The following is a 24,268-nucleotide window of genomic DNA, read 5'->3' on the forward strand; positions in this document are numbered from 1 at the left end:
ACAACACCCACACTACCTCTCCCTCCCTCCCTCCACCCCCTACCCAACCACCAACCCCCACGCAACCACCAAACTCGCCCCAACAAGCCCATAATGCGCCAACAACCACCCCGCCCCCCAATACCTCCCCCTCCCCCCCTCCCCCCCACTCCTCACATACCCAACCGCATAAACCAGGCGATTGACCGCCCAAACAGCCCCCAACCCACTCGCCAGCCACGGAAACCTCAACCCAGCAATCAACAGCGCCCCCAGCGCACTCGGATGATTCTCATTGAAGTTTTGGTGCGCGCGCTGTGCGGCGTTGAAGGCGAGGAGGTGGGTTGCGCTTGCGGCGGGCGCCGCGCTGACTTGCTCGTACGACGCGTATTCGTACGGATAGGGGATCCCGGCGGCTTTGCGGAAGTGGCCGACGCGGATGGCGTGCCAGGTTGCGAGGAGGAAGGTGCTGGTTGCGGTGGCGAGGACGTAGCTGGATGGGGGGAGGGGGGTGGTGGGTTAGTTGGGGGTTGGAAAGGGGAATTTTGGGGGCGGGGGGGGAGGAGAGACGTACCCGTATTCAGGGGGGATTTCGATGACGGCCATTGTTTTTGGATTGTTTGGTGTTTTTTTTTTCTTAAAAAAAGGGTTGTGGGTTGTAGGTTGTGGGTTGTGGGTTGGTGTGGTGTATGCCGAATCTTTCAAATGTCTCCTGACAAATTGAAACCCTTTAAACGTCCAACTTGAAATCCAATTCCAAATCCAATGCTAACCGCTCTCCGAATCTCAATCACGGTGTATTCACATCAATCAATCTCTGGCTTCCTCTCCCTTTTATATGTCTTGCAAAATAGAAAAACAATCCATTCCGCAATGACAAAGCTTGCCAACTTCCACATCCCATGCATGTTTCAAGACCTTTCCAGTTAGCTGTGCCAAGTTAACGGACTAGTTTTATCGGACCGGAGAGTTTGTTCACCCCGCACTGTGCCCTGATCGGGACAATCGGGACAATTGGGGGAGACGAGTCGGGCGATCTGTTGCGCCGGTGCGGAGTTTCGCACACATACTGTGAGGATGAACCACACGACCCGCCTGGTTGCCTGAAAACGAAACATCACGCACATCCCACAACACACGCAAGAACAAGGCATCCGCTTGCATGGGCTCGCATTGGTAGCCTCGTTACATCGCATCGTCATTCTCTTATTTAAACATCTGCCTAATTGCCCATTGTAACCTACGCTAGGTATTGGTCTTTTAAAGTCTCAAAGAAAGAAAATTGGTTCAAGACTATATCATATCACGTCAGCTCGTGGACAACATCCAAACAGAAGTGCTCCGAGCCAAGACAAAAAGCAAAGAGAGAAAGGGACAGGGCAATGCAAACGCATCCCCTCGATTTTTCTTTTCTTCAGACATGTTCCTCATATTTCATACATGGAGAGGTCATGGCCTTCAAAGACGAGGCCTGCTCGAAACACTCGATGTGCCACTCACCGACTTGTTCTTGAGGTCGAATCGGTCGTTGTTCATAATCTTGTCCCACGCAGCGATAAAGTCCTTGACAAACTTGTCTGTGTTGTCCGCCGTCGCATACGTCTCAGCAATGGCACGGAGCTCGGGGTGCGATCCAAAGACCAGATCGTGCCGGGTGGCCGTCCACTTCTTCTGGCCCGACTTGCGGTCCTTGCCCTCGTACAGCTCGTGTGGCTGGCTGTTGTCAACCGCCTTCCACTCTGTGTTTTGATCGAGTAGGTTGATGAAGAAGTCGTTGGAGAGCTGGCCGGGGCGCTTGGTGAAGACGCCGTGAGACGAGCCATCCCAGTTGGCGTTCAGCGAGCGAAGACCACCGGTAAGAACAACGAGCTCAGGAGCTGTGAGGCGCAAGAGATGGGCCTTGTCAACATCCAGCTGCTCGGTGAGGACACGGTCGTTACCCTTGCCGTAGTTGCGGAAACCATCGGTGACAGGCTCGAGGTGGGCAAACGACTGGACATCAGTCTGCTCCTGGCTGGCATCGGTGCGGCCAGGTGTGAAGGGCACCGAGGTTCCAGAAGCCTTTTCGAGTGCTGCCACACCAGCCAAGACGATGAGATCGGCAAGCGAGACCTTCTTGCTGCCGCTGTTGAACTTGGACTGGACGCCCTCGAGCGCCTTGAGGACCTCGGCAAGCTCCTTGGGGTTGTTGACCTCCCAGTCCTTCTGGGGCGCGAGGCGGATACGAGCACCATTGGCACCACCACGCTTGTCGCTGCCACGGAAAGAGGCTGCCGAAGCCCAGGCTGTGCGGATGAGCTTGGATGGCTCGATGCCAGCATCCAAAATCTGTTTCTTCAGGGTGGCAATGTCAGACTCGCCAATCATCTCACCCTGAGGCTCTGGAATAGGGTCTTCCCAGAGGAGGATCTCCTTGGGGACTTCAGGGCCAAGCCACCTGGATCGAGGGCCCATGTCACGGTGGAGAAGCTTGAACCAGGCACGGACAAAGGCATCGTGGAGCTCCTCTGGATGATCCAACCAACGACGAGTAATCTTCTCGTACGCTGGATCCATGCGCATGGACAGATCGGTGGTCAACATTCTTGGCTTGTGCTTCTTGTTCGGGTCAAAGGCATCGGGGATGATCAACTCATCCGTCTTGGCGACCCACTGGTTGGCACCGGCAGGAGACTTCTCCAGCTCCCACTCAAACTTGTACAGGTACTCGAGGTACTTGTTGCTCCACTTGGTGGGGGTGCCAGTCCAAGTGACTTCAAGACCACTGGTGATGGTGTCTGGTCCCTTGCCACTGCCGTGCTTGTTGATCCATCCAAGACCTTGTGCTGCAACGTCCTCTGAGTTGGGGTCTGGGCCAATGTTCTCCGATGGGGCCGCGCCGTGGGTCTTTCCAAACGAGTGGCCACCAATGATGAGGGCAGCTGTCTCCTCGTCGTTCATGGCCATGCGGCCAAAGGTTGTGCGGATGTCGTGGGCAGCAGCGACTGGGTCAGGAACACCGTCGGGACCTGTACTACTTGTTAGACCACAAGTTTCTGTGTGTGACGTTGGGGTCCCACAACTCACCCTCGGGATTCACGTAAATGAGACCCATGTGCGAGGCAGCCAATGGCTTCTCGAGATCCTCTGCTTCGTGTGAGATTTTGTCGTTGACCTTGTGCTGGTCTCCATCGACGATGCCTTCGCCCTTGACACCCTTGGCTCCTTTGGAATAGCGGATATCGTTTCCTAGCCACTCTGTCTCGCCTCCCCAGTAGACCGACTCGTCAGACTGGAAGGTGTCGGTACGGCCAGCGGCGAAACCGAATGTGGGGCAACCCATGGACTCGAGGGCGACGTTGCCAGCCAGGAGCATGAGGTCGGCATAGGAGATCTTGTTGCCATACTTTTGCTTGATGGGCCACAAGAGGCGACGAGCCTTGTCAAGCGAGACATTGTCGGGCCATGAGTTGAGAGGGGCAAAGCGCTGTTGTCCTTCGCCGCCTCCACCACGGCCATCCGTGACACGATAGGTACCGGCGCCGTGCCATGCCAATCGGATGCTGTGTGTGGGCGGTTAGTTTATATTTGCACAAGCAAGGCAAGAGATGGGAAGCGTGATGATGCTGCTTACAAGAAACCACCGTAGTGGCCAAAGTCGGCAGGCCACCAGTCCTGGGAGTCGGTCATCAAGGCATTGAGATCCTTCTTCAGGGCCTCGTAGTCGAGCTTCTTGAACTCCTCCGCATAGTCGAAGTCGGGACCGAGAGGGTTTTGGCGGGGATCGTGCTGGCGGAGGATGTTGGTCCTCAGCTCGTTTGGCCACCAGTCGACATTCCTAGTACCGGCGCCGGCGACATTGGCGGTCTTTACGGGACACTCGCCTTTGGCCATGATGAATGCTCAAGTCGTTGTGTTTGATGTATGACGTGAGTGGGTGGGTGGGTGGGTGACAGTGAATTGGTGAGAAAAACAAAGTGGCGAGCACTTGTTCTACGGAGCGGCGTGAAGGGCGGAGAGCAAGTATAAGTAGAGTAGAGTACTAGGGGAGGGGAGGGGAGGGTAGCGGGGTTAATCCTATTCATAAGCACGAAACGTCTGGCCAGCCACTCGCTGGTTTGCCCCTCGTGCACACACTCAGTGCACACCACACATGCACTAGGTATACCTACGGTAGTGGTAGGATAGGTAAGCGTCGCATACATACTATTAGTACCACAGTGCTCTAGGTAGGTATGCATCCTGCCGCCGTTTGTCCTGCCCGCCTGCCAGCACACGTCACTAGTAAGGATAAAGCCAACGGGTTCTGCAAAATCAGAATTTCCTCTTGTTTCATTTGCTCCCCATAATGGCTTGCCTTTGTTCACTTTCACAACTTATTCCCCGTCCACCCTCTGATCGGCTGTTTTCCTCTCTCTCTCTCTCTCTCTCTCTCGAACCTTCTGGCATGGCGATGGGCAGAGGGGATGTGGGTCCCGCGAGCACCCCGCCTCCAGTCTCGGAACCGCTCGCGGAATGGCCATACTCGTATTGTACAAGTAAGTAGATGCGATGGATGATCTGATTAGACACTCTCTGTGCATCAAATCACTCGATGCCCATTGGCCACAAGCGATACAGAAATGTACAGGCGCAAGTGGATGGCTACGCCGAGGTACGGGGTGGGGCGGGCGGGGGGGGGAAGTGGAGGGCATGCCAGGCTGGCAGGGAAGAGAGTGACAAGTGACTTCGCGGTGAGGGGCGGCAAATGGCGGATCTGCTTTCGAATGGGGCGCGGGGGGGGGAAAGGCGGGCTGAATCCTGATGTCGTCGATGATGGCTACACTGGGCTAGACAAGGCCATGTTAGGTAAGCCACGTCATAGCCAACATGTGCTGGCGCTACTCCAACTTGGGCTTAGGGTGGTGTACATTGTATTTTGCACAGATCGATGTTCCCAGGTGCCCCACTACACGTGACCTGCTCGACATCTTTCCCCGCATGTCCTGTCGTGGGCAATACATGCCCATTTGTACCCGCTACCGGTATTGCCCCAATACCATTCCAATACTGTGATTATTATGGCAGGAAAGTATCAGTCCAGGCCAAAGGGATAGTGCAGTTGCGCCACAGCGCACCACAGCGCACAGCCATTGTCCTCGAGGCTGGAACATTGCGGAACTACACCCGCCTTCGGCTGTTGGATAGGTATGCTATCCTCTATCGACTCAACCTCCATGAGTCGCCACAATGACGCCCACAAGATCGATATCTCCTGTACCACATACTCTATTAGTACCTACTCTGTGCGGGCCACACCTAATAGTAGATTCCTTTTGATAGTTCCATTGGCTGCCCCTCGCTTCAGACCGCTTTGACTGGCCTCGGCCGAAGAATACAAAGCCCCCTTGGGGCCACCCGCCCACCGCTCGGTGGAATCGTGGTGGAGCTACAACAGAGTACATCCAAGCAGGAGAGGGGCAAGACATACTTTATCGTCTTCTCTCCCGCTCTTTTGTACTTGCACTCGCAGCTCTCCCGTCCTCTTATATCTCCTTATATCTCTCCTCTCAGCTTGTTTTCTCAACTTCCCATTCCGCACCTGACCATGGCCGACGAAAAAGTACAGACTTTTGACATCCCCAAAACCTGCAAAGCAGGTGTTGTCGTCAACGAAGGCCCTGATTTTCATGTAGAAGTACAAGATGTGCCGGTTCCTGAGCCTGGTAAAGGACATGCGCTAAGCTGCCGTCGCGACCAACTAATATTGGGAAATAGGCCCCACCGATGTCCTGATTCGGCTCAATGCGACTGGAATCTGTCACTCAGACCTGCACTTCATGTGCAATGATTGGGCACTACCAAAAATGTCCGTCTTTGGCACTCGGTGCGCAGGTCATGAAGGAGCTGGCGTCATTGTCAAGGTTGGCGACCAGGTCAAGAACCTCAAGCCGGGCATGCGTGCTGGATACAAGGTCAGCTTCTTGCCCAGACAGCTGTCGCGCAGCCGATCCCGAGGCTAACTCTTCCAAAGCCGGTCCAAGATACCTGCGGTGTCTGCAGTCTATGCCGTGATGGCAACGAGTGTTATTGCCCCAAGGCCGTCATGACAGGGCTCATGGTAGATGGATCCTATAAACAATACATCCTGTCACCGGAGCGATACACGACTCTGATCCCCGATGGAGTGAATGACTACATCGCCGGACCCATCATGTGCTCAGCCTCCACCATCTATACCTCAATCAAGGAATCTGGACTCAAACCGGGTGATTGGGCCGTCTTCCCAGGTGCTGGCGGCGGGGTAGGAATCCAGGGTGTCCAGCTTGCCAAAGCCATGGGCCTCCGCGCTGTCGCCGTCGACACTGGCGAAGACAAGAAGAAGATGTGCCTCGACATCGCCGGCGCAGAACACTTTATCGACTTTAAGCAAGTCGACAATGTAGCCGACGAAATTGTGCGCATCTGTGATGGAATCGGCGCCCACGGAGTCTTCGTCACAGCAGTCCAAACCTACCCATCCTCCCTCTCCTACCTCGGTGGACGTGTCGGCGGCAAAGTCATGTGCATCGGCCTCCCCCCAGCGGGTACGCAACACATCGACGTGGATCCCAATCAACTGTGTTTTAAGAAACAGAGCGTGCACGGTACGGTCGTGAGCAGCATGCTGGATGTGGACAAGACGCTCGAATTCGCAAAGCGGGGACTGTTGAAGCCGATTTACACAGTCTATCCACTCAGCCAGTTCAATGAGGCGGTGCAGAAATTGAAGCGTGGAGAGATTGCGGGCAGAGCGGTGGTTGACTTCAACATGGAGTAGTGCGGGGTGTCTGGATGAGCAATAACACAACGTAGACGAAGAAAATCTATGTTGTAGCTAGCCGCCTCATGGCTGATTTGTACAACACGTGTATTTTGAACATGATGGAGCGTGAGAGAATGTGATGGTGGGTAATTAGTGCTTCACTGCAGCTTTGATCCACATCATCAAAAGGAGTCGTGGTTTATTTTTAAACATTTGGGCCTGATCTGCGGCACAGAACGCAAGGATTGGCATGTGACGAACAAGGCTGCCAAGCCACCAGAGTTTGTCACGTTTGTCTCAACCGACTTCAGCCCTACAGCGGCATCTCAATACTAGCATAATAGCACTTGGAACATCGCACACCCCTCGAGATGACTCCTTGAGCAATGCGCCAACAGCTTGCACACCATTATATGTCGAGGGCATGTCCGGCGCATCCCGTAGCCAGTCCCCATATGGACAGGCCGAAGCATCGTCAAGTAGCACATGGAACGCGAAGCAACCCGCCGTCGAGGACGACTACAGCGACGAGGACGCGATATTGGCGGACGATCCATTAGAGCACAATCTACCTGAGCAGTACAGGCTCCCTCGAATTGCATCTACTGTCCACCCCCTCTAATGCTACGACTGCAGAATATCCTTCAAGCGCAAACCCAAGTCCACAGCGCCCTCCTTCGCCCTTCCTCGCTTCCTCTCAGGCGGCGGCGGCGGCAGCAGTAGCAGCCATGCCTCACCTGTTCACAACACACGCCTGCAGGCATTACGTAATAACCCCACATCCAATGACTCGACCGAGCTCATCCTCAATTACCTCGATACTCCCGGCGACCCACTCCAAGACACAAAGGATGCGACAGGCCTGGATTGGTATGTCGAAGGCCCTGGACGCCGAGTCGGCTATGATGACCTCACAGCCATTGACTGGATCTTCGAGTACGCCAAAGAACGACAAAGGTTACGCTACCTGTATTCAAGCGCGAGTGGGGTCCTCGGACAGATAAAGCAACTTGCGGATGCGAGCCAAGTATGGATCATCTTGGTCGCTGCTGGAATTCTGAGTGGAGCTATCGCTGCCTTCATCGACATTGCGAGTGATTGGCTGGGAGACTTGAAGACGGGCTATTGCCACCACGGCGACGGCGATGGCAGGTTCTATTTGAACAAGGCTTTTTGCTGCTGGGGCTATACGAACATGCAAAAATGTCATGATTGGAACTCTTGGGGGCAAGCCATGGGTATTACAGGTCTGGGTGGACAATGGATTGTCGAGTACATTTTCTTCGTACTCTTTTCCGTATGCAGACCTCGACAAGTTTGGGAATTGGAGACGCAATGTAATTGTTGCTAACAGGAGATAGGTACTCTTTGCTGCATGCGCCAGTTTTCTCGTCCGCGAGTTCTCACCCTACGCAAAGCATAGCGGTATTCCAGAGATCAAGACAGTCCTTGGGGGCTTTGTTATACGCCATTTCTTAGGCGGTTGGACATTGGTCACAAAGACAATTGGGCTGGTATGATAGTGTCCGCCTACATGATGAAACAAATCGCTGATATCAGCAGTGCTTGGCTGTTGCGTCTGGCCTTTGGCTCGGCAAAGAGGGCCCCCTTGTCCATGTTGCATGCTGCTCTGCGAATCTTTTCATGAAACTCTTCAGCAACGTGAATGGCAATGAAGGTGGGTGCATCTACATCTTGAGGTGTCGGGGCAGGCACTGACATCAGCATAGCGCGGAAACGAGAAGTACTCTCCGCTGCTGCCGCTGCCGGTATCTCGGTTGCATTTGGCGCGCCCGTCGGCGGCGTGCTGTTCAGTCTTGAGCAGCTCTCCTACTACTTTCCTGATAAGACCATGTGGAGTAGCTTCGTCTGCGCCATGGTTGCCGCTGTGACGCTTCAGCTCTGCAATCCCTTTCGTACAGGCAACCTCGTTCTGTATCAGGTTACATACCACAGCGGCTGGCACGACTTTGAGTTGGTCCCATTTGCCTTTTTAGGCATACTCGGCGGTCTGTTCGGAGGTTTGTTCATCAAGCTCAACATGGGCGTGGCTGAATGGCGCAAGAGTCGGACATACCTCAAAGGACCGGTGAACGAGGTAGTGCTGGTCTCCTTCATCACGGCGTTGGTCAACTACCCAATCAAGTTCATGCGCGCGCAAGCTTCGGAACTTGTACACATACTCTTTGCGGAATGCGCCGATCTCACAGAAGACACACTCGGACTCTGCAAGTCGGGGAAAGCGAACACTGGCGTCATTACACTGCTGCTCGCCTCCTCAGGCCTAGGCATCATCTTATCGAGCTTCACATTTGGTCTCCGAATCCCCGCCGGCATCATACTCCCCTCCATGGCTATCGGCGGCCTCTTCGGTCGCGCCGTAGGTCTCAGCGTTCAAGTCTGTCAACAAGCCTGGCCCAACCTCTTCGTTTTCTCCTCCTGTGAGCCCGACATTGCCTGCGTAACGCCCGGTACCTACGCCATTGTCGGCGCCGCCTCCGCCCTGGCCGGAACAACACGAATGACGGTATCGATCGTGGTCATCATGTTCGAACTCACCGGTGCCCTAACCTACGTTCTCCCCATCATGATTGCCGTCATGATCAGTAAATGGATCGGCGACGCCATCTCCCCGCGCGGCATCTACGAATCCTGGATCCATTTCAATGGCTATCCCTATCTCGATAACCGCGACGACGACGGCAGTTCTATCCCCGACGTCTCCGCCGCACACGTAATGACGCGACTTGAAGACCTCACCACCATCACAGCAACAGGACACACAATCGCCTCACTACGCAACATGCTCTCGCAACACCGATTCCGCGGCTTCCCCGTCATCGACAACTCTCGCGACGCCCTCCTCTTGGGCTACATATCCCGCACTGAACTCAGCTATGCACTGCATGCCGCTTTGTCGCCCCCGCGCAACCTCTCCACCGACACAGAAGCCTATTTCGCACACCAGCCACTCTCCGACCCAACCACCAGTCTTGACCTCCGGCCGTGGATGGATCAAACGCCCATTACTCTGAATGCAAAAGCCAGCTTTCAACTCACCGTCAGCATGTTTCAGAAGTTGGGGCTCAGGTATGTCGTCTTCACAGAGAGGGGCATGCTGAGGGGCCTGTTGACGAAGAAGGATGTGTGGTATGTTTTGAATGGCATGGAAGGCGAGGATCGAGAGGAAGGGGGCGCTGGGGTAGGGATTGCGAGGGGTGGACTGAGGGAGCAGGGAGAGGGCTTGGGAGAGCGGAGTGAGGAGAGGGGGTTGTTGGGTGGCGAGGATGAGGATGGGGATGATAGTTTTCTCCGGGACGGGGATGGGGACGGGGATGGAGATCCGGATGCGGACATAGAAGAGAGGAGGTCAAGGTGATGCGGGATTATTTGTGTGAAGGTGTGAATTTTCATGCGGATTTGAAGTGTCTTGTACAGGCACGCTTATTTGTAGTTTACGTTGAAAACCTGCCAAAGCAAAGTTTCGCCAACACAGCCAACCTCCCCCCATTGTCAGATTTTAGAACCTTGCAAGTTGACGAGACCCCGGGGAACACCGAGTCTAGAGTTTGGAGCTTTAGTTTTCTGGTTGCTTGGTTGGGTGGCCTGGTTGGGGACTTGAATGTCTTGTTTCCATGTCCACGATCTGGGTATTCATCGGCGTTGGCATGCACGTGATCACTCAAGCTGCCAAGCCGTGCTACACGACTTTGAATGTAAGAAACAGACAAGCGTACCTTGCCACGAACCAGGCACCTCAGCATCCTCGCCATCGCCAAGGTCATCCATCATCGAATCGCGCGTCTTCCCATTGAGTTTGTTGATCGCGGTGTGCAAGCGATCCAGTAAGATTGTGTATTTGGCGCAGCGGTGGGTGTGGTTTGTGGCTATGCGCCCGCCGCCCACCGCCTGCCTCGGACTATCCTTACCCCAAACGCAACCTTGGTCCTGCATGGTTATGTAAGGGGAAAAGCCCGATGCTGTCCGCTGTTGTCCGTTTCGAAAGTCTAGCTGCTTTGTTCCTGCGTTGTTGTCTCACCTGCTGGTTACCTACCCACTCGCTTTGTTTACCGGTACGGGTTTCGGGACTCGGGTGTTGACCGGTGCAGTTGAAAAGCGATCGGTTGCAAAGGATAGAGACGCAAGGGCTGAGACGCAAGAATACGGATTACGATTTACGGAGCTACGAACCTGCGAACTTAAAGACCTACCGGCGTTAAATGTTGAGCTTCATATGAAGTGCCTCGAACTCGTGACGCGCGGGTAGCGGCAATGCCTGGAATCTTGCATGCGATACGATTAGGAAGACGAATACGACTAGCAAGCTGAAAGAGCATTGAAGCTTTTGTATACGCCAACTACCGTGTGCGAACATCCACGTTTGTGTCGGGAACTCTGCGATACCTGGTACAGGTCCGACAATGGCGCTTCATCCTGTCGAACCGGAGCAGCGGAGGAAGAAGACGTCGCACACGTCGGTTAAGCCGTGTGAACCACGACCTATTCCGAAGGAGCCCTCGAGACCACCACCGCCATTGCCCGTAGATTCGTTTCTGCAGGACTTTGTGCCGCAGGATCAGGCTGCGTCGACGCAGTATATTGATGTTCTGTCGCCGCTTACCGGTACGCCCCCGTCTCGGCCGCAACTATCTAGCTATCATGCGCTTCCTACGAGTCCACTGCAAAACCCCATGTACCACTCACCGCCTCTGCATCAGTCTCCCTATGGCCAACCACCTGGCTTTCCACCTGCCGAACTACTGGCATCGTATCCAAGTCAATCGACTATACGCTTCGCTCCTGTTCCGCCGCCGAAGCCACATGACTACACCTTCAAAGAGCAAAGGGATAAAATGGACCGTGTGGCTGCAAAGTCCTATAGCAATCTGCGAGATAGCGCTGGAAAGACAATGACCAAGGTGACGACCAACTGTATTGAGCGACCTACGCATTTAGTGGCTATGAAGAGCATGCAGACGTTGTGCAAGGGAGCGGCTCTTTGTGATATCATCAGCTCAAAATTCGACTCGGTCATTACTAGTATTGATGAAGAGAAGTTTAGTGGGAAAGAGCAGGATCTCATCATTTATGACAACCAGCAACAACATGACCAACAGCCACAGCCACCGCAACATGCACCTGCGGTCCGTCCACCAATCGAGGAATCCAAAGTACAGGACTCACATCACGTGGACCCGAATCTTGGAGAACGGAAAGGCTGGAATCATTTTTCAAAGGTGTGGCTGTATGCCAACTCGCGTCTCCCAGCCTATCTACCTCCTTTCAAAGTATACCTGCCGACCTATCCGCTCATCTGCTTAGCAGCAACGTACTCTGAGCGCGTCTACTCTCCACCGGACTCGAAAGAGGCCCGCGAGATGGAAACTCACATCCCCGCCGACTGGCGCACAGGCACCAAAGCCATGGTCCTCAAAGCCGTCCCCGTCGAAGACCTCAACACCGTCGTCTTTGCCATCCGCGGCAGCCAGACCTTCATGGACTGGGCCGTAAACTACAACTCCGCCCCCAGCAGCCCGGAGAACTTCCTCGACGACCCAGATAACCTCTGCCACTCGGGCTTCCTCTACGTCGCCAAGAAAATGGTCAAGCCCGTAGCCAGCCGGCTCAAAGTCCTGCTCGAAGAGAACCCGGCGCGCTCCAACTGCAGCCTCCTCATCACGGGGCACTCGGCCGGCGGCGCCGTCGCAGCCTTGCTCTACGCACACATGATGAGCACCACCATCAACTCCGAACTCAACTACCTCACTAGCTTCTTCAAGCGCGTGCATTGTATCACGTTTGGCGCACCGCCCGTCAGTCTGCACGCGCTGCGCAAACCCCCGGATCTCCGGCACCGCAAGAGTCTGTTCTACAGCTTCATCAACGAGGGCGATCCCATTCCACGCGCGGACAAGAACGTCCTGCGCAGTCTACTGAAATTGTACACTTCGCCGGCGCCGAGCAGCACTCCATCTCTTCTTGCCGACACGACGAACAAGTCGAGGTCGAAACTCAGTCTCGGGCAGAAGAAGAGTCAACAGAAGAATCTCTCGTCCTCGACCGTTGCCCAAGTCCAGCCTTCGAAATCTAAACTCTGTCTTTCCCGCCCCTCTAAATATTCACTTCAACCCACTACCACAACATCAACAACAACATCAACAACAACACTCTCCACATCCCCACCCCCACCCCCACCAGCCACATGGCCCATACCCCCCTGCACCCTCTCCCCAGCCGGCCGCCTCATCGTCCTCCGCCGCCGTCCCTTGCCCGCCACCAAAAGCGACGAGGACGTCGAGGCCGTGACGGTCGACGATGCCTTGTTGCGCCAAGTCGTGTATGGCGATCTGCTGAAGCATCAGATGCGCGTGTATAAGAAGAGGGTGGATTGTATTGCTATTCGCGCGGTCACGGGGGATTATGCGTGATGGATGATTAGGCTGGGGTAGGGAGAGAGGGGATTGGGGGAGGGGTGAGGGAAAAGAGGAGAAAGGGGGGTGAGAGTGGTTGAGTATAGTCAAGATTATTGGGGTTTTTTATGGGTAGGAGTTTGCGGGTCGGTGTTGGTGGTATTGCTTTCATATGGGGTTATTGGGTAATCTGGGGGTGATGTTTATATAATGAGGTCTTGTAAATCTACATGGTATCTAGTCTGTTTTTATATTTTCATTTTTTTCCCTTTCTCGCTTCCCTCTTTCTTTCCTCATCCCCGTTCTACAAACTATCAACCAACGAGTCCTATGCCAAATGTTGACAGTTCGGCTAGAGATGGTTAGTACTATGTTGAGTGTGCATGTGATTTATGTTTCAAACGGTGGTGCTGGTGCGAGCGTGGTTAGAGGAGTCGTTGCGTTCATTTGTATGTTGGGTTTAGCGTGGTTGGAATGGTGGTGGTTGATATAAGCGGGTGTGGCTACCGAGGTGTTGATGCATCGTCTCCACTTCACACGTCTTTACAACACCAATTTCTCTGGAATGCGTGTCTGAGTCCGTAGAACTCCCGCCACTGTTAACCAACTACCGCATCAAGTTTACGCGTGTGCAGGCCTTAGAACTTGTACACGTACGGTATCCTTTCCAGAAAGCGCTAGCAGAAAGCGCTAATCCTATGAAGGCACCGCATACACCGGGACTCTGCAAGCTAGGGAAAGCGAATACTAAATTGTTGTACTACTACTTGCCTCCTTAGGCCTAGGTATCATCCTATCTAGCTTCACAATCAGTCTCTAGGTTAACAAGACTTCAACGCTACAAAAAAGTACCCCAAAACAAAGGCCCTTGACTCCTTCCAGTCCGGATCGTACAGCTCCGTTGTCTGCCATACGGTATGGTAAGTACGGTACGCTTGCCAACGCCTGCTGCGACACCATTTTGAAGATCTCTTCTACATCAGATACATATCTCCATGTGCTAAATACCATCTTCATGCACAGCCAGCGTTTCAAGTGACAGACTAGTCTGCCTCGGTCCGAGCGCGGGGAATTAATTTGGCGGAGAGAATGGGCCCCGCTCATCTTGAGCATTTCTGCCCCAGGAAGTCACTATATTCACTGGCATCTGCAGCAGGAAATACAATCGCACATGTACAAATAAATCCCATTTCTGACTTGGCACATGCCTTGTCCTGGACGAGTGACTGGGTTTAAGACTGAACTCCGCTTCGAAAGAGGAATGAATCACTTCGATGCCTTGGATTTAGCGTTCGTCACGGCCCTGATGCATATTGTGGAAAGTCCAAGGCGTCGGCCAAATCGACAATCAATATGAAGGACACCACCAGTCCTTGATGAAGCAGCAATATCGCTCAACGTGTATAAATCTCCCACTCCACCCGCCTACAATCATAAATCACATTACCATCACCACCAACGGGAAACGAAAAACGAAAAACGGGAAATCCCATATACCCACACTCCATCACACCATAGTCCTCAAACCACCCTCCATACCATAAACACAATGAAACTCCCATCCCTCCTCACCACCGCCCTCCTCGCCGCCACCACCGCCGCAACCGCACTCCCCCACCCAGCATCCAGCCCATCCCTCCAACCACGCCAAGACACAGGCTCCTACACCATCCCCGGACTCGGCGCGCGAAAGCGCCAGGTCACCGCTGCCGGGGCCTCGGTGTTTGACCTGGCAATCGCCATGCTGGAGACTGAGCGTATGGATACGGATGTATGTTTCGTGTAACCCCTGGCTCTTCTCTTGTGTTTGTCGAGTGCTTGTGCGGGACTGGGAGGAAGAGATTGTATGGGATGGCTAAAAAGGGGGTTTTGGGAGCTGAGGATTGATAGTATGTCTATGGTGATAACAAACAAGACGACTCGGCAAACTTTGGCATTTTCAAGCAGAATTGGGGTATGTTGAGAGCGTGTTGTGACAGGTTTAGGGGCCAGGAACAGAGTAGTTGGAATAATGGGGCCCTGTTGAAGTATGTGGAGTTTTCTTCTGTTTTTCGTTTCTTCTCCCTTTGTTCCGCTGTATGTTGGAGAAAAGGCATCCGGTATATATTGTGAACGTTTAGACTATTGCTAACTTCCGGCTCTCCAGCTCCGATCTCCAGGCCGATGTAACTTGCCTGAAGCAATGCCAATCCTTCTACGGTATGGATCGTTGGTTAGCCGGGCACCGCAATGGCGCAACTGGGTTGAGTAATCCGAATACACCGGATATCCAGAGTGAGTTTCAACTTTATCCCCTTTCTTTCTTGCGATGATAACTTCTCCCTGTTACTCTTCTTTGGCAGGCATGGGCTAAATCAGAAACTTGTAGATTATGTCAACGGGGTTAGGTATATTGAGCAGCAGTTGTCGACGCAGCCGGGGGGCTTGACGAATGATGTGAGGTACTGGATTTTCGTTGTTCCGATTTGAGGAAAGGGATGGGATGGGCGGGACATATGGGCAATGGGTTTTTTGGGGGTTGGGAATGATGTGATGAAAGTATTGATTAAAGAATCTATAGACGAGAAGCCAAGGTGGCTAGATATAGATATCCCCACTAGTCCCAAATAGGTGTCTCCCAGACAACCCGGGATAGGGGAGTCGCTAATAGTGGTAGGCAGTCACTATAGCTAATACAGGGTAAGCACTATAGCTAATATAGAAATAATAGTCCCCTAAATCTATAGTAATTATAAATATATAAAGAAAAATATCTATATTAGATAGTAAGCTCTAAGATAAGCTAATTAAGTTTCTCTAATATTAGGCGTGGTAGAGCTTTTATGCATATATTAGCTAGGTTCTCTACTAATATAATATATTAGATAGTATAATTATTAGCTAGGTATTATTCTTAGATAAAATAGTAATAAACGTGGATATATTTAGATTATAATATAAGTTTCTAATCTTAAATAAGTAATATAGCTAGCTTATTATTAATTAATAGATAGTATATTAGGGTATCTAGGAGTTTAGAAATAGTATAGTAAGCCTAGATAAGGTAGGAAGTAGTATATAACGCGGCTATATATTCTGCCTTATAGGTGCTTTTAGCTACACAGCTCTGTCTCTTAGAGGACTAGGAGATAATAGAGCTATTAATCTTTAGGATATAGCTAGAGAAGGATTTACTAGTGTCTAGGTTAGATATATATAAGGCGTCTAAATATATTATTATTATAGCTAGGTTTTAGTATATTAGATAGATAGTAATATTAAGGTAATAGTTAGATATTACCTAGATATATTATAATACCTAAAATACTAATTTTAAGTGTAACTCTAAAGGATTTATATTATAGGAGCTAAGAAGCCTAATAGTATATACTAGATCTAGTTAACTTATAACTACTATAAAGTTAATAGAACTAATAATAGATTAGAACTTCTTCTACCTATCCTTATTAACTAGGATATCTAATAGAGTTTATAGTAGAAATAAACTTAGGTTAATAGGCGTATATTAACTATTATAGTCTACTATATTATATTACTAAAGCACTACTTTAATATATATCCTCTAATAGAGCTAGATGCTTTAACTATTTAGATAAATATCTATTTCTAAACCTATAAGTATCTTAGGTTTGCCTATATTGTAAAATTAAAATCTAGTAGTAGTAAGGGTAAGTATAGACTAAATCTATACGTTTATCCTAGCTATAAGGATATTATCTATATAGATCCCTAATACTAGGTGCTCTAAAATAAATATATAAGGGTTAAAGTTAGATTATATAAAGCCCTAACTCTTTAGCTATTCTAATAGTACTATATACTATTCTCTACTAGATTACTTAAGACTATACAGAGTTTTATAGAGATAAAGTGTAGCTTTATCTAGGACTTAGAGTCCTAGTAGTAGTTAGTAATAGATCTTGTGTTTAAGATACCTATTAAGGTAGGCAGCGTTAAAATTAACCTAGTAAAGTTTCTAGCTATAGATAATAGAGAGTAGTAGTAGGATATAAAGGCTATTATATCTAACTACTAGTAAATATATATTATTATAGTTAAATCCTAGCCTCTATAAAAATCCTTATACTACTAGTCTAGCTTTTCTCTTAATAATTTTACCTAACTTATTTTACTTTATATTAAATACCTACCTAGTGCCTATAAGCTTTATACCTTAAGGTATCTAGTAGGGTAGCGCAATCTCCTATATACTATTATCTTTATAGTTAGCAATTTCCTTATCTATTACTAGCTACTATAGGAGAGTAAATAATAGGCTAACTACCTCTATATATATTTATAGGGTATTAACTATATACTATAATATAGTAAATGCTATAAAGAAGATAGATATATTAGCTATAGTATCCTTATTTAGGGTAGTTAAGAATAAGCCTACTATTATATTATAGCCTTAGTATTATAATAGCTTTTTAGTCTAGTAGCTAATATATATAATTGCTATTAGGGTCTATAGTAATATATCCTAAGGCTATAGGTTCTTTTAACTCTTATAGTTAATATTCTTCCTAGGGTAAGGTATAGTAGGGCTACCTATCTATATCTTATATTACAGTAGTATAGAGATATATTCTAGAGTGCTAAGAAGGTTATTAAATATATTAGTTACTCTTAATCTTAGACTTAGAGTTTAGGGAGCAGTTAAAATATTATCCTATCCCCCTATTATCTTATTAAGAACTTTAATAGGAGGTAATATAGATAGCAATTCCTTTAGCTATAGCACTATAATATTTTTATTCTAGAAGGGATATTCCCTAGCACTATAAATCCTATCCTCTAGGATAGGATAGAAGTTCTAAGGCTTTAGGATAAATAGGGTAAATAATATATCCTATAACTCTATAATAATAGCGCGCTCTAGTATATAGAGATAGCTTGTCTAAGTGCTCTAGCTATACCTAATAAAGATATATTACTTAGCGTAGTATAGGAGCTTTATACTAGGTTTTTAGGCCTCTATAGGAATATACACGTAAGCTTAGATACTAAATAGATATAGGCGTTAAATAGAGGGCCTCTTCCTAAAGAGCTATTTATATAGGGAGTAAAGTAGCTTATCTATAGAATATAGTGTAATATTTTTAATAAAGTTTACTAGGACTATAGCTTTAGCCTATAGGAATAAAAGGTTATCTAAAGGGATTATAGTTCTAGTAATCTAGAAAATAGAGTAATTAAATTGCTTAGGAATTCTATTTATTTTATAGTAATATAGTAGCACTAGCTAATAAATAATTCTAAGGTATTTAAAAAACTTCTATAGGTCTTAGCTAATATATTCCCCTCTATTATCTAATTTAAACCTCTTAATAACTAATAATTATAAGTTAGAGCCTTTAGGTTAGAATTAGGTATTAGTATAGGCGATAAAGTCCTTAATAGCTTATAGGGCGTCTGCTTTAAGCTTTAGGAAGTAAATCTATAAATATCTTGTGTAGTTATCTATAAAAGAGATATAGTACTAGGAACTACTAATACTTTTAGTAGGTATCTTCCTAGACAAGTTAGAATAAATAAGTTTAAGTAGCTTAGTAATTAGGGATTCCCTAGAAGATAGCACTTAATATATAGATTTAGATTGTTAGTATATTATTGTAAAGGGCTTAGGCTTATGCCCAAGCCTAGGTCTAACACAAGACGGACTAAGTCCTACACTACTACTAAGCAAACACACTAGACACCTATATAAAAGGCGTAGAGGGCTTACCTCTCCTTTAAGATACTAAATACTATTATTAACGCTTATTATATTCTCCCTTAAGGCTAGTCTATAATATTTTAGTATCTTCTTCTAAATATACTATAATAGTAATAAGAGATAGATGCGCTAGATATTTAGAATAACTAGGTGCAACCTAATATAGTAGAAAGGCTAATATAATAGGTCTATAGATTAATAGAATAATAGGCTTAAGACTCTGCTATAATAGCTATACTATATTAATAGAATAAGGAAATACGCAATTAGATTCTATCCTAACCCTCCTCTAAGCCTGCTAGGTTTAATAATATACTACCTCTGCCCTCTTCTACCTTATACTATAAACCTTTCCTAGTTAGCTTGCTATATAATAGCACTAAGGTAAACTTCTCTTTCTAGTAAATAACTATAGAGTTTAAACTGCGTGTAGACAAGGTCTTTATTAGGGATAAGAAGGCAAGGTTTATATATATTTAGTCCTAGTTATTACCTATAGTCTAGCGCGCTATAGCACTATACTTTAAGGATAGTACACGCAAATATTAGGATATAAGTAGGTTTCTTAACTACCTAGCGTTCTATTATAGTAACTATTATAGCTAGGAGCGCGCCTAAGTTATATTAGAATATTTATATTAGGGCTAAAATTAGCCTTTTATAGAGTTCTTTATAAATTTTGTATAGCTCCTTATATAGTTAGAAGGTTTATACTAGAATAATAAATAGAAGCTTTTATAACTTTAGTAATCTCTTAATAGTTATATACGCTTAGTTTCCCTTAATAGGGGAGTCTCTAGGACAAACTATAACGTAGCTATAGAGAAATATAAGACAATTATAGTAGATATTAAAATAGCCTCTCTAAAACTAGGCTTTCTTTAGGCTAGTAAGTCTAAGGAACCCTAGTAGAAGTCTAACTTAGATTAGGACAGCAATATAAATATAGTAGAAGTAGTAGCCTTATTAAGTGCACCTACTAAACTACTAATATTATATCCTAACTAGATCCTATAGGACCTGTTTAATATATAGAAACTAGCAAAGGTCTACACCTAGTGTAAATAGGGTAGTTATTTTATATATACATGCCCTAATACCCTATTACTATAACTAGTAGGTATTAAGATAGTTATAGTATTAGCAAGCGGCCCTAATTTAGGAAACTAGCTACCCCTAACTTTAGGCTAAGTTAGGGGTATAAGGAGGACACTATAATAGAGGAATTATTAATAATAGAGGCTATTAAGTGTCCTCTAGATATTAAGGCTAGGCTAAATAATCCTCCTTTCTTTATTCTCCTCCTCCTAAGTAGAGTAGAGAATATGTAAGTAATAGTTAATTTAGGGTGCTAGTATTTTAGTGTAGTTAAGGAAAAGTTAATAAGATAGATTAGTAGGAACTTTATTAATATTCCCCTGCGACCCTTATAATATACCTAGGGAATTACTAAGGGTACAAGAATTTTATAGTTAGTAGTATTAGACTATAATTTAGATAGTTAGCGGTCTTAGCTTCTAGCTTATATAGTACCTAGTCTCTCCTATTAACTAATACTAGGTAGACTATAGCTATATAGAGAGGGCGTTATTATAGATATTCTATAAGGTAAATTAATAATTAGGAAAGTAGGAAATATAGTAGTATAAGAGAGCAGGAGACGTCTATATTCTACCTGTATCTCTACTATCTTAGGTTTAGTTATAGCAGGGTTACTAAGTTAAGGATCCTAATAGGAAGATATATAGGTATAAATTCTTATAACAAATATACTAGATATTTTATAAGTAATATATAACTTGTGCCTAATAAAATATCTAGGAAGTGTTAGTAAGGGAGGTCCTAATAATATACACACTATCTATATTGCTAGTAATATAGTTCCCTATAAACCTAAGTATAAAACTAGAAAGATAAAGTTGCTACTAGAACTGCAAGAGTTTAAAGACCTATTTAACAAAGAGTTAGCAAGTAGTTTACTACCTTATTAAGGTAGTATAGATTACTATATTTAGTTAATAACCCTCCTAGATAGAACCTAGCCTAACCCCCTATAAGGTCCCCTGTACCCTATATTACGTAACTAATTACTAGAACTAAGAATATAACTTACTAGATTAATAGATAAGGGCTAGATCTAAGCAAGCTCTTCTATAGCTAGAGCTCTAGTATTACTAGTAAAGAAGCTATTAGGTGGTTAGCGCCTTTATATAGATTACTAGATACTTAATAGCATAATAATATTAGACTAATACCTACTACTACTTATTAAGGAAACTTTACGCACACTATCTAGTGTAAGTTAGTTTATAAAAGTAGATATTTACGCTACCTTTTATAAAGTTAGAATAGTAGAAGGTTATAAGTCCTTAATAGCTTTCTACACCTAGTTTAGGTTATATAAATAGTTAGTATATCTATTTAGTCTTAGTAGTGCGCTATCTACTTTCTAATAATATATTAATACTATACTTATAGAGTTACTTAGATTATATATAATAGCCTACCTTAATAATATCCTAATTTATTTAGGAGGAGACTAGTTTAACTATATAAGAAAAGTAAAGTGTATACTTACGCTATTAAAAGAAGTAGGACTATACCTAGACTTAGAGAAATATACTTTTAGTATTAAGGAGGTACGCTACCTAGGCTATATTATTAAGGCAGGCAAATTACTTAGACCTAACCCTAAAAAGCTTAGGGTAGTATAGGAATAGGAATCCCCTAGGAATATAAGAGAGGTAAGGAGTTTTCTAGGTTTTACTAACTTCTACTATAATTTTATTATAAAGTTTTCTAAAGTAGTAGCACCTTTAAACTAACTAACTAGGAGGAATACCCTATTCTAATAGGGAGAGGAAGAATAAAGTGCATTTAATGCGCTAAAAAAGGCGTTTATATTAGGACTAGTATTAATATAATAGGACCTAGCTAAAGAAATATTATTAGAAGTAGACTATTTAGGATATACTCTTAGGGGTTGCTTATTGCAAAAAGTTAGGGGCGTCTAGCGCCTAGTTGCTTACTACTCTATAGCACTAACGCTAGAGAGACAAAACTATACTATATATAACAAGGAATTACTTACTATTATTAAGTGTCTTAAAAGTTAGTTAGTAGAGTTATAGAGTATTTATAAGCTATTTATAATATTTATAGACTATAAAAACTTAGAGTACTTTACTAGCCTTTAAAACTTAAGCAAGTAATAGTACTACTAGGCAGAGGAACTTTTAAAATATTAGTACATCCTATAGTATAGGCCTAGCTATCTTATAGGATAACCTAATACCTTAAGTAGATAACTATAAGATTTAAACTCCCCTAAAGCAATACTATAGTTAGTAATACGCCCTAAATTAATTTAGGTTATAGTATTAGAAGTAGAGGAGGCGTCTAACTTACTAAAGGGCGCTAGCCTCTTTGCTAACCTGCATATATAGATACTATAGGACAAAGCAGTACTAGAAGATAAGATATACTAAGTACGTCTTAATGTAGTTTAGAAAGGCGCTAGGTCTTTCCTAGTTTTAGCTAATATAAAGTAATAAATTAGGGACTATATAATTAGCGCACATGGCACTTTGCTCTAGAGGGGTGTTATTTAGTTACTAATATAGGAACCCCTTATAACTACTATTATATAGCAAGTATATAAATTAGGTTTAGTAGAATATCTAGGAAAGAATATAATATTTTAAATACTACGCTATAACTATTATTAGAATAGAATATTAAGAGATATTACGTGGTATATTTAAAACTACTATTATTATAGTGCCTATATCTCCTAGAAGCGCTAATAGGGTCTATTATAACCTATACTAGTTGCGTTATAATACTAGTCCTAAATATCTATAGATTTTATAGTTAACCTACCTATAAAAGATAATAGCAAACCCTAGTCCCTATTAGTTATTACTAATAGATTATCTAAATATGTTTAGCTTAAAGTAATAGTCTCTATAGTAGTAGATTATTATATAAGGATCTTCTAGGACAACTAGTAGTAGTTCTAGGGCTTCCTATCCTCTATTATTACTAACTAAGGTTTAGACTAGTTAGGATCCTTTTAGATAATATTATACTAGATAATAAAGATAAACTAGTTACTATCTACTATATACCACCCCTAGATAGATAGCGGGATAGAGCGGGCAAACTAAGAAGTGTAGGCTATTCTATGTATAATAGTATGCTTTAAGCAGACTAACTAGCCTAATTACCTACTAGCCTGCTAACTTGCACTTTGTTATAGACTGGCCTTAAGGGAGAATGCAATAAGCGTTAATAATAGTATTTAGTATCTTAAAGGAGAGGTAAGCCCTCCACGCCTTTTATATAGGTGTCTAGTGTGTTCGCTTAGTAGTAGTATAGGACTTAGTCTATCTTATATTAGACCTAGGCTTAGGTATAAGCCTAAGCCCTTTATATACCCCCTAACCTTCCCCTATAAACTATTGTAAAATTGTCTTTCTTAGGGTCTAGGGTTATATCTTTATCCTCTATAATCTATATTAGGCTTTATTACTATATTTTTTAGTTTTATTATTATATCTTTATATTCCTTCCTAATTTATAACAGGCCTATATATTAAGTAGTATACATGTGTGGCGTCTATACGCTTATTTTAGCACCCTACTATAAAAGTTCTAATATAGCTATCCTACCCTACTATAAGTTTCTTACACTTACTTTATTATATAGTAGATTTTCCCTACTAATTAGTCTTATCTCTACTCCTTTTCTATTAGTCTAGCCTATATAGCCTTTATTATATCTCTATCTACTACTACTAGTACTAGTAGTAGGGAACTACTATAAGATAGTTAGACCCTATACTAGGCCTACTAAGATAAGGTGTGTACTTCCTATATTCTCCTAATATATCCTATACTAACTTTTGCTTAGTATATATCTCCCTAAACCTAGCTACTTAGTAGCTTTATTATTTCTAGTAACTTAGATAATAAGGAGTATAATAGTAGTTTTATAAAGCCGCTTCCCTATAATTAGTATATTAACTAACTCTATCTCTTTAGTAAGTATAACTATTAGGAGGGTAGTAGTAAGTTCTTCCTAATTTTTATATTCTTTATAGTAAGCTCTAACTATATCTAGGGCGTTTATATAAGTCTTGTTATTATAGTTATAAAACCTATACTAGGTTAGAGGCTATTCTTACTAATAATCCTAACGTCTACTAAGCCCTTTATAACTAGCTTTAGATTTATTATAGTTACTAGGAGGATTACCTCTATATTGCGAAGAAAGGGACCCTTAGGACCTTTATAGGAAAACCTACTAAAGGCACTTACTACTAGTTTGTGCTACAATTCTACTAGCTCTGCTATTAGTTTAAGGATCTTATATTAAGGGCCTAAACTAAT

At 45.3% G+C, this 24,268-nt stretch overlaps 7 protein-coding genes across 7 annotated transcripts; 4 read left to right on the forward strand and 3 right to left on the reverse strand.

Moving 5' to 3' along the window:
- Window positions 1-152: 152 nt before the first annotated feature.
- On the reverse strand, window positions 153-585 carry IAQ61_007110 (uncharacterized protein; the record flags this gene model as incomplete). Its single annotated transcript, XM_066097443.1, has 3 exons — window positions 153-208; window positions 261-472; window positions 554-585. The coding sequence occupies 3 exons, from the start codon at window positions 583-585 to the stop codon at window positions 153-155; spliced, it is 300 nt and encodes a 99-aa protein (XP_065952485.1).
- An 852-nt stretch (window positions 586-1,437) lies between these two features.
- Window positions 1,438-3,852, reverse strand: IAQ61_007111 (uncharacterized protein; the record flags this gene model as incomplete). Its single annotated transcript, XM_003840911.2, has 3 exons — window positions 1,438-2,987; window positions 3,046-3,521; window positions 3,593-3,852. 3 exons carry the CDS (start codon window positions 3,850-3,852, stop codon window positions 1,438-1,440), a joined length of 2,286 nt encoding a protein of 761 aa, XP_003840959.2.
- Window positions 3,853-5,545: 1,693 nt separating this feature from the next.
- Window positions 5,546-6,757, forward strand: IAQ61_007112 (uncharacterized protein; the record flags this gene model as incomplete). The annotated part of the gene is made up of 2 exons (XM_066097444.1): window positions 5,546-5,663; window positions 5,880-6,757. 2 exons carry the CDS (start codon window positions 5,546-5,548, stop codon window positions 6,755-6,757), a joined length of 996 nt encoding a protein of 331 aa, XP_065952486.1.
- Window positions 6,758-7,166: 409 nt separating this feature from the next.
- On the forward strand, window positions 7,167-9,903 carry IAQ61_007113 (uncharacterized protein; the record flags this gene model as incomplete). The annotated part of the gene is made up of 6 exons (XM_066097445.1): window positions 7,167-7,321; window positions 7,379-8,039; window positions 8,104-8,256; window positions 8,306-8,420; window positions 8,473-9,832; window positions 9,885-9,903. The coding sequence occupies 6 exons, from the start codon at window positions 7,167-7,169 to the stop codon at window positions 9,901-9,903; spliced, it is 2,463 nt and encodes an 820-aa protein (XP_065952487.1).
- Window positions 9,904-10,420: 517 nt separating this feature from the next.
- Window positions 10,421-10,696, reverse strand: IAQ61_007114 (uncharacterized protein; the record flags this gene model as incomplete). The annotated part of the gene is made up of 1 exon (XM_066097446.1): window positions 10,421-10,696. The coding sequence occupies one exon, from the start codon at window positions 10,694-10,696 to the stop codon at window positions 10,421-10,423; it is 276 nt and encodes a 91-aa protein (XP_065952488.1).
- Window positions 10,697-11,163: 467 nt separating this feature from the next.
- On the forward strand, window positions 11,164-13,170 carry IAQ61_007115 (uncharacterized protein; the record flags this gene model as incomplete). Its single annotated transcript, XM_003840908.2, has 1 exon — window positions 11,164-13,170. One exon carries the CDS (start codon window positions 11,164-11,166, stop codon window positions 13,168-13,170), a length of 2,007 nt encoding a protein of 668 aa, XP_003840956.2.
- Window positions 13,171-14,701: 1,531 nt separating this feature from the next.
- On the forward strand, window positions 14,702-15,621 carry IAQ61_007116 (uncharacterized protein; the record flags this gene model as incomplete). The annotated part of the gene is made up of 4 exons (XM_003840907.1): window positions 14,702-14,923; window positions 15,043-15,179; window positions 15,299-15,426; window positions 15,521-15,621. 4 exons carry the CDS (start codon window positions 14,702-14,704, stop codon window positions 15,619-15,621), a joined length of 588 nt encoding a protein of 195 aa, XP_003840955.1.
- Between the last annotated feature and the right edge of the window lie 8,647 nt (window positions 15,622-24,268).

This window comes from Plenodomus lingam (genome assembly GCF_022343315.1).
Source record: "Plenodomus lingam strain CAN1 chromosome Unknown contig_27, whole genome shotgun sequence".
NCBI classification, from domain to species: Eukaryota; Fungi; Ascomycota; class Dothideomycetes; order Pleosporales; family Leptosphaeriaceae; genus Plenodomus; species Plenodomus lingam.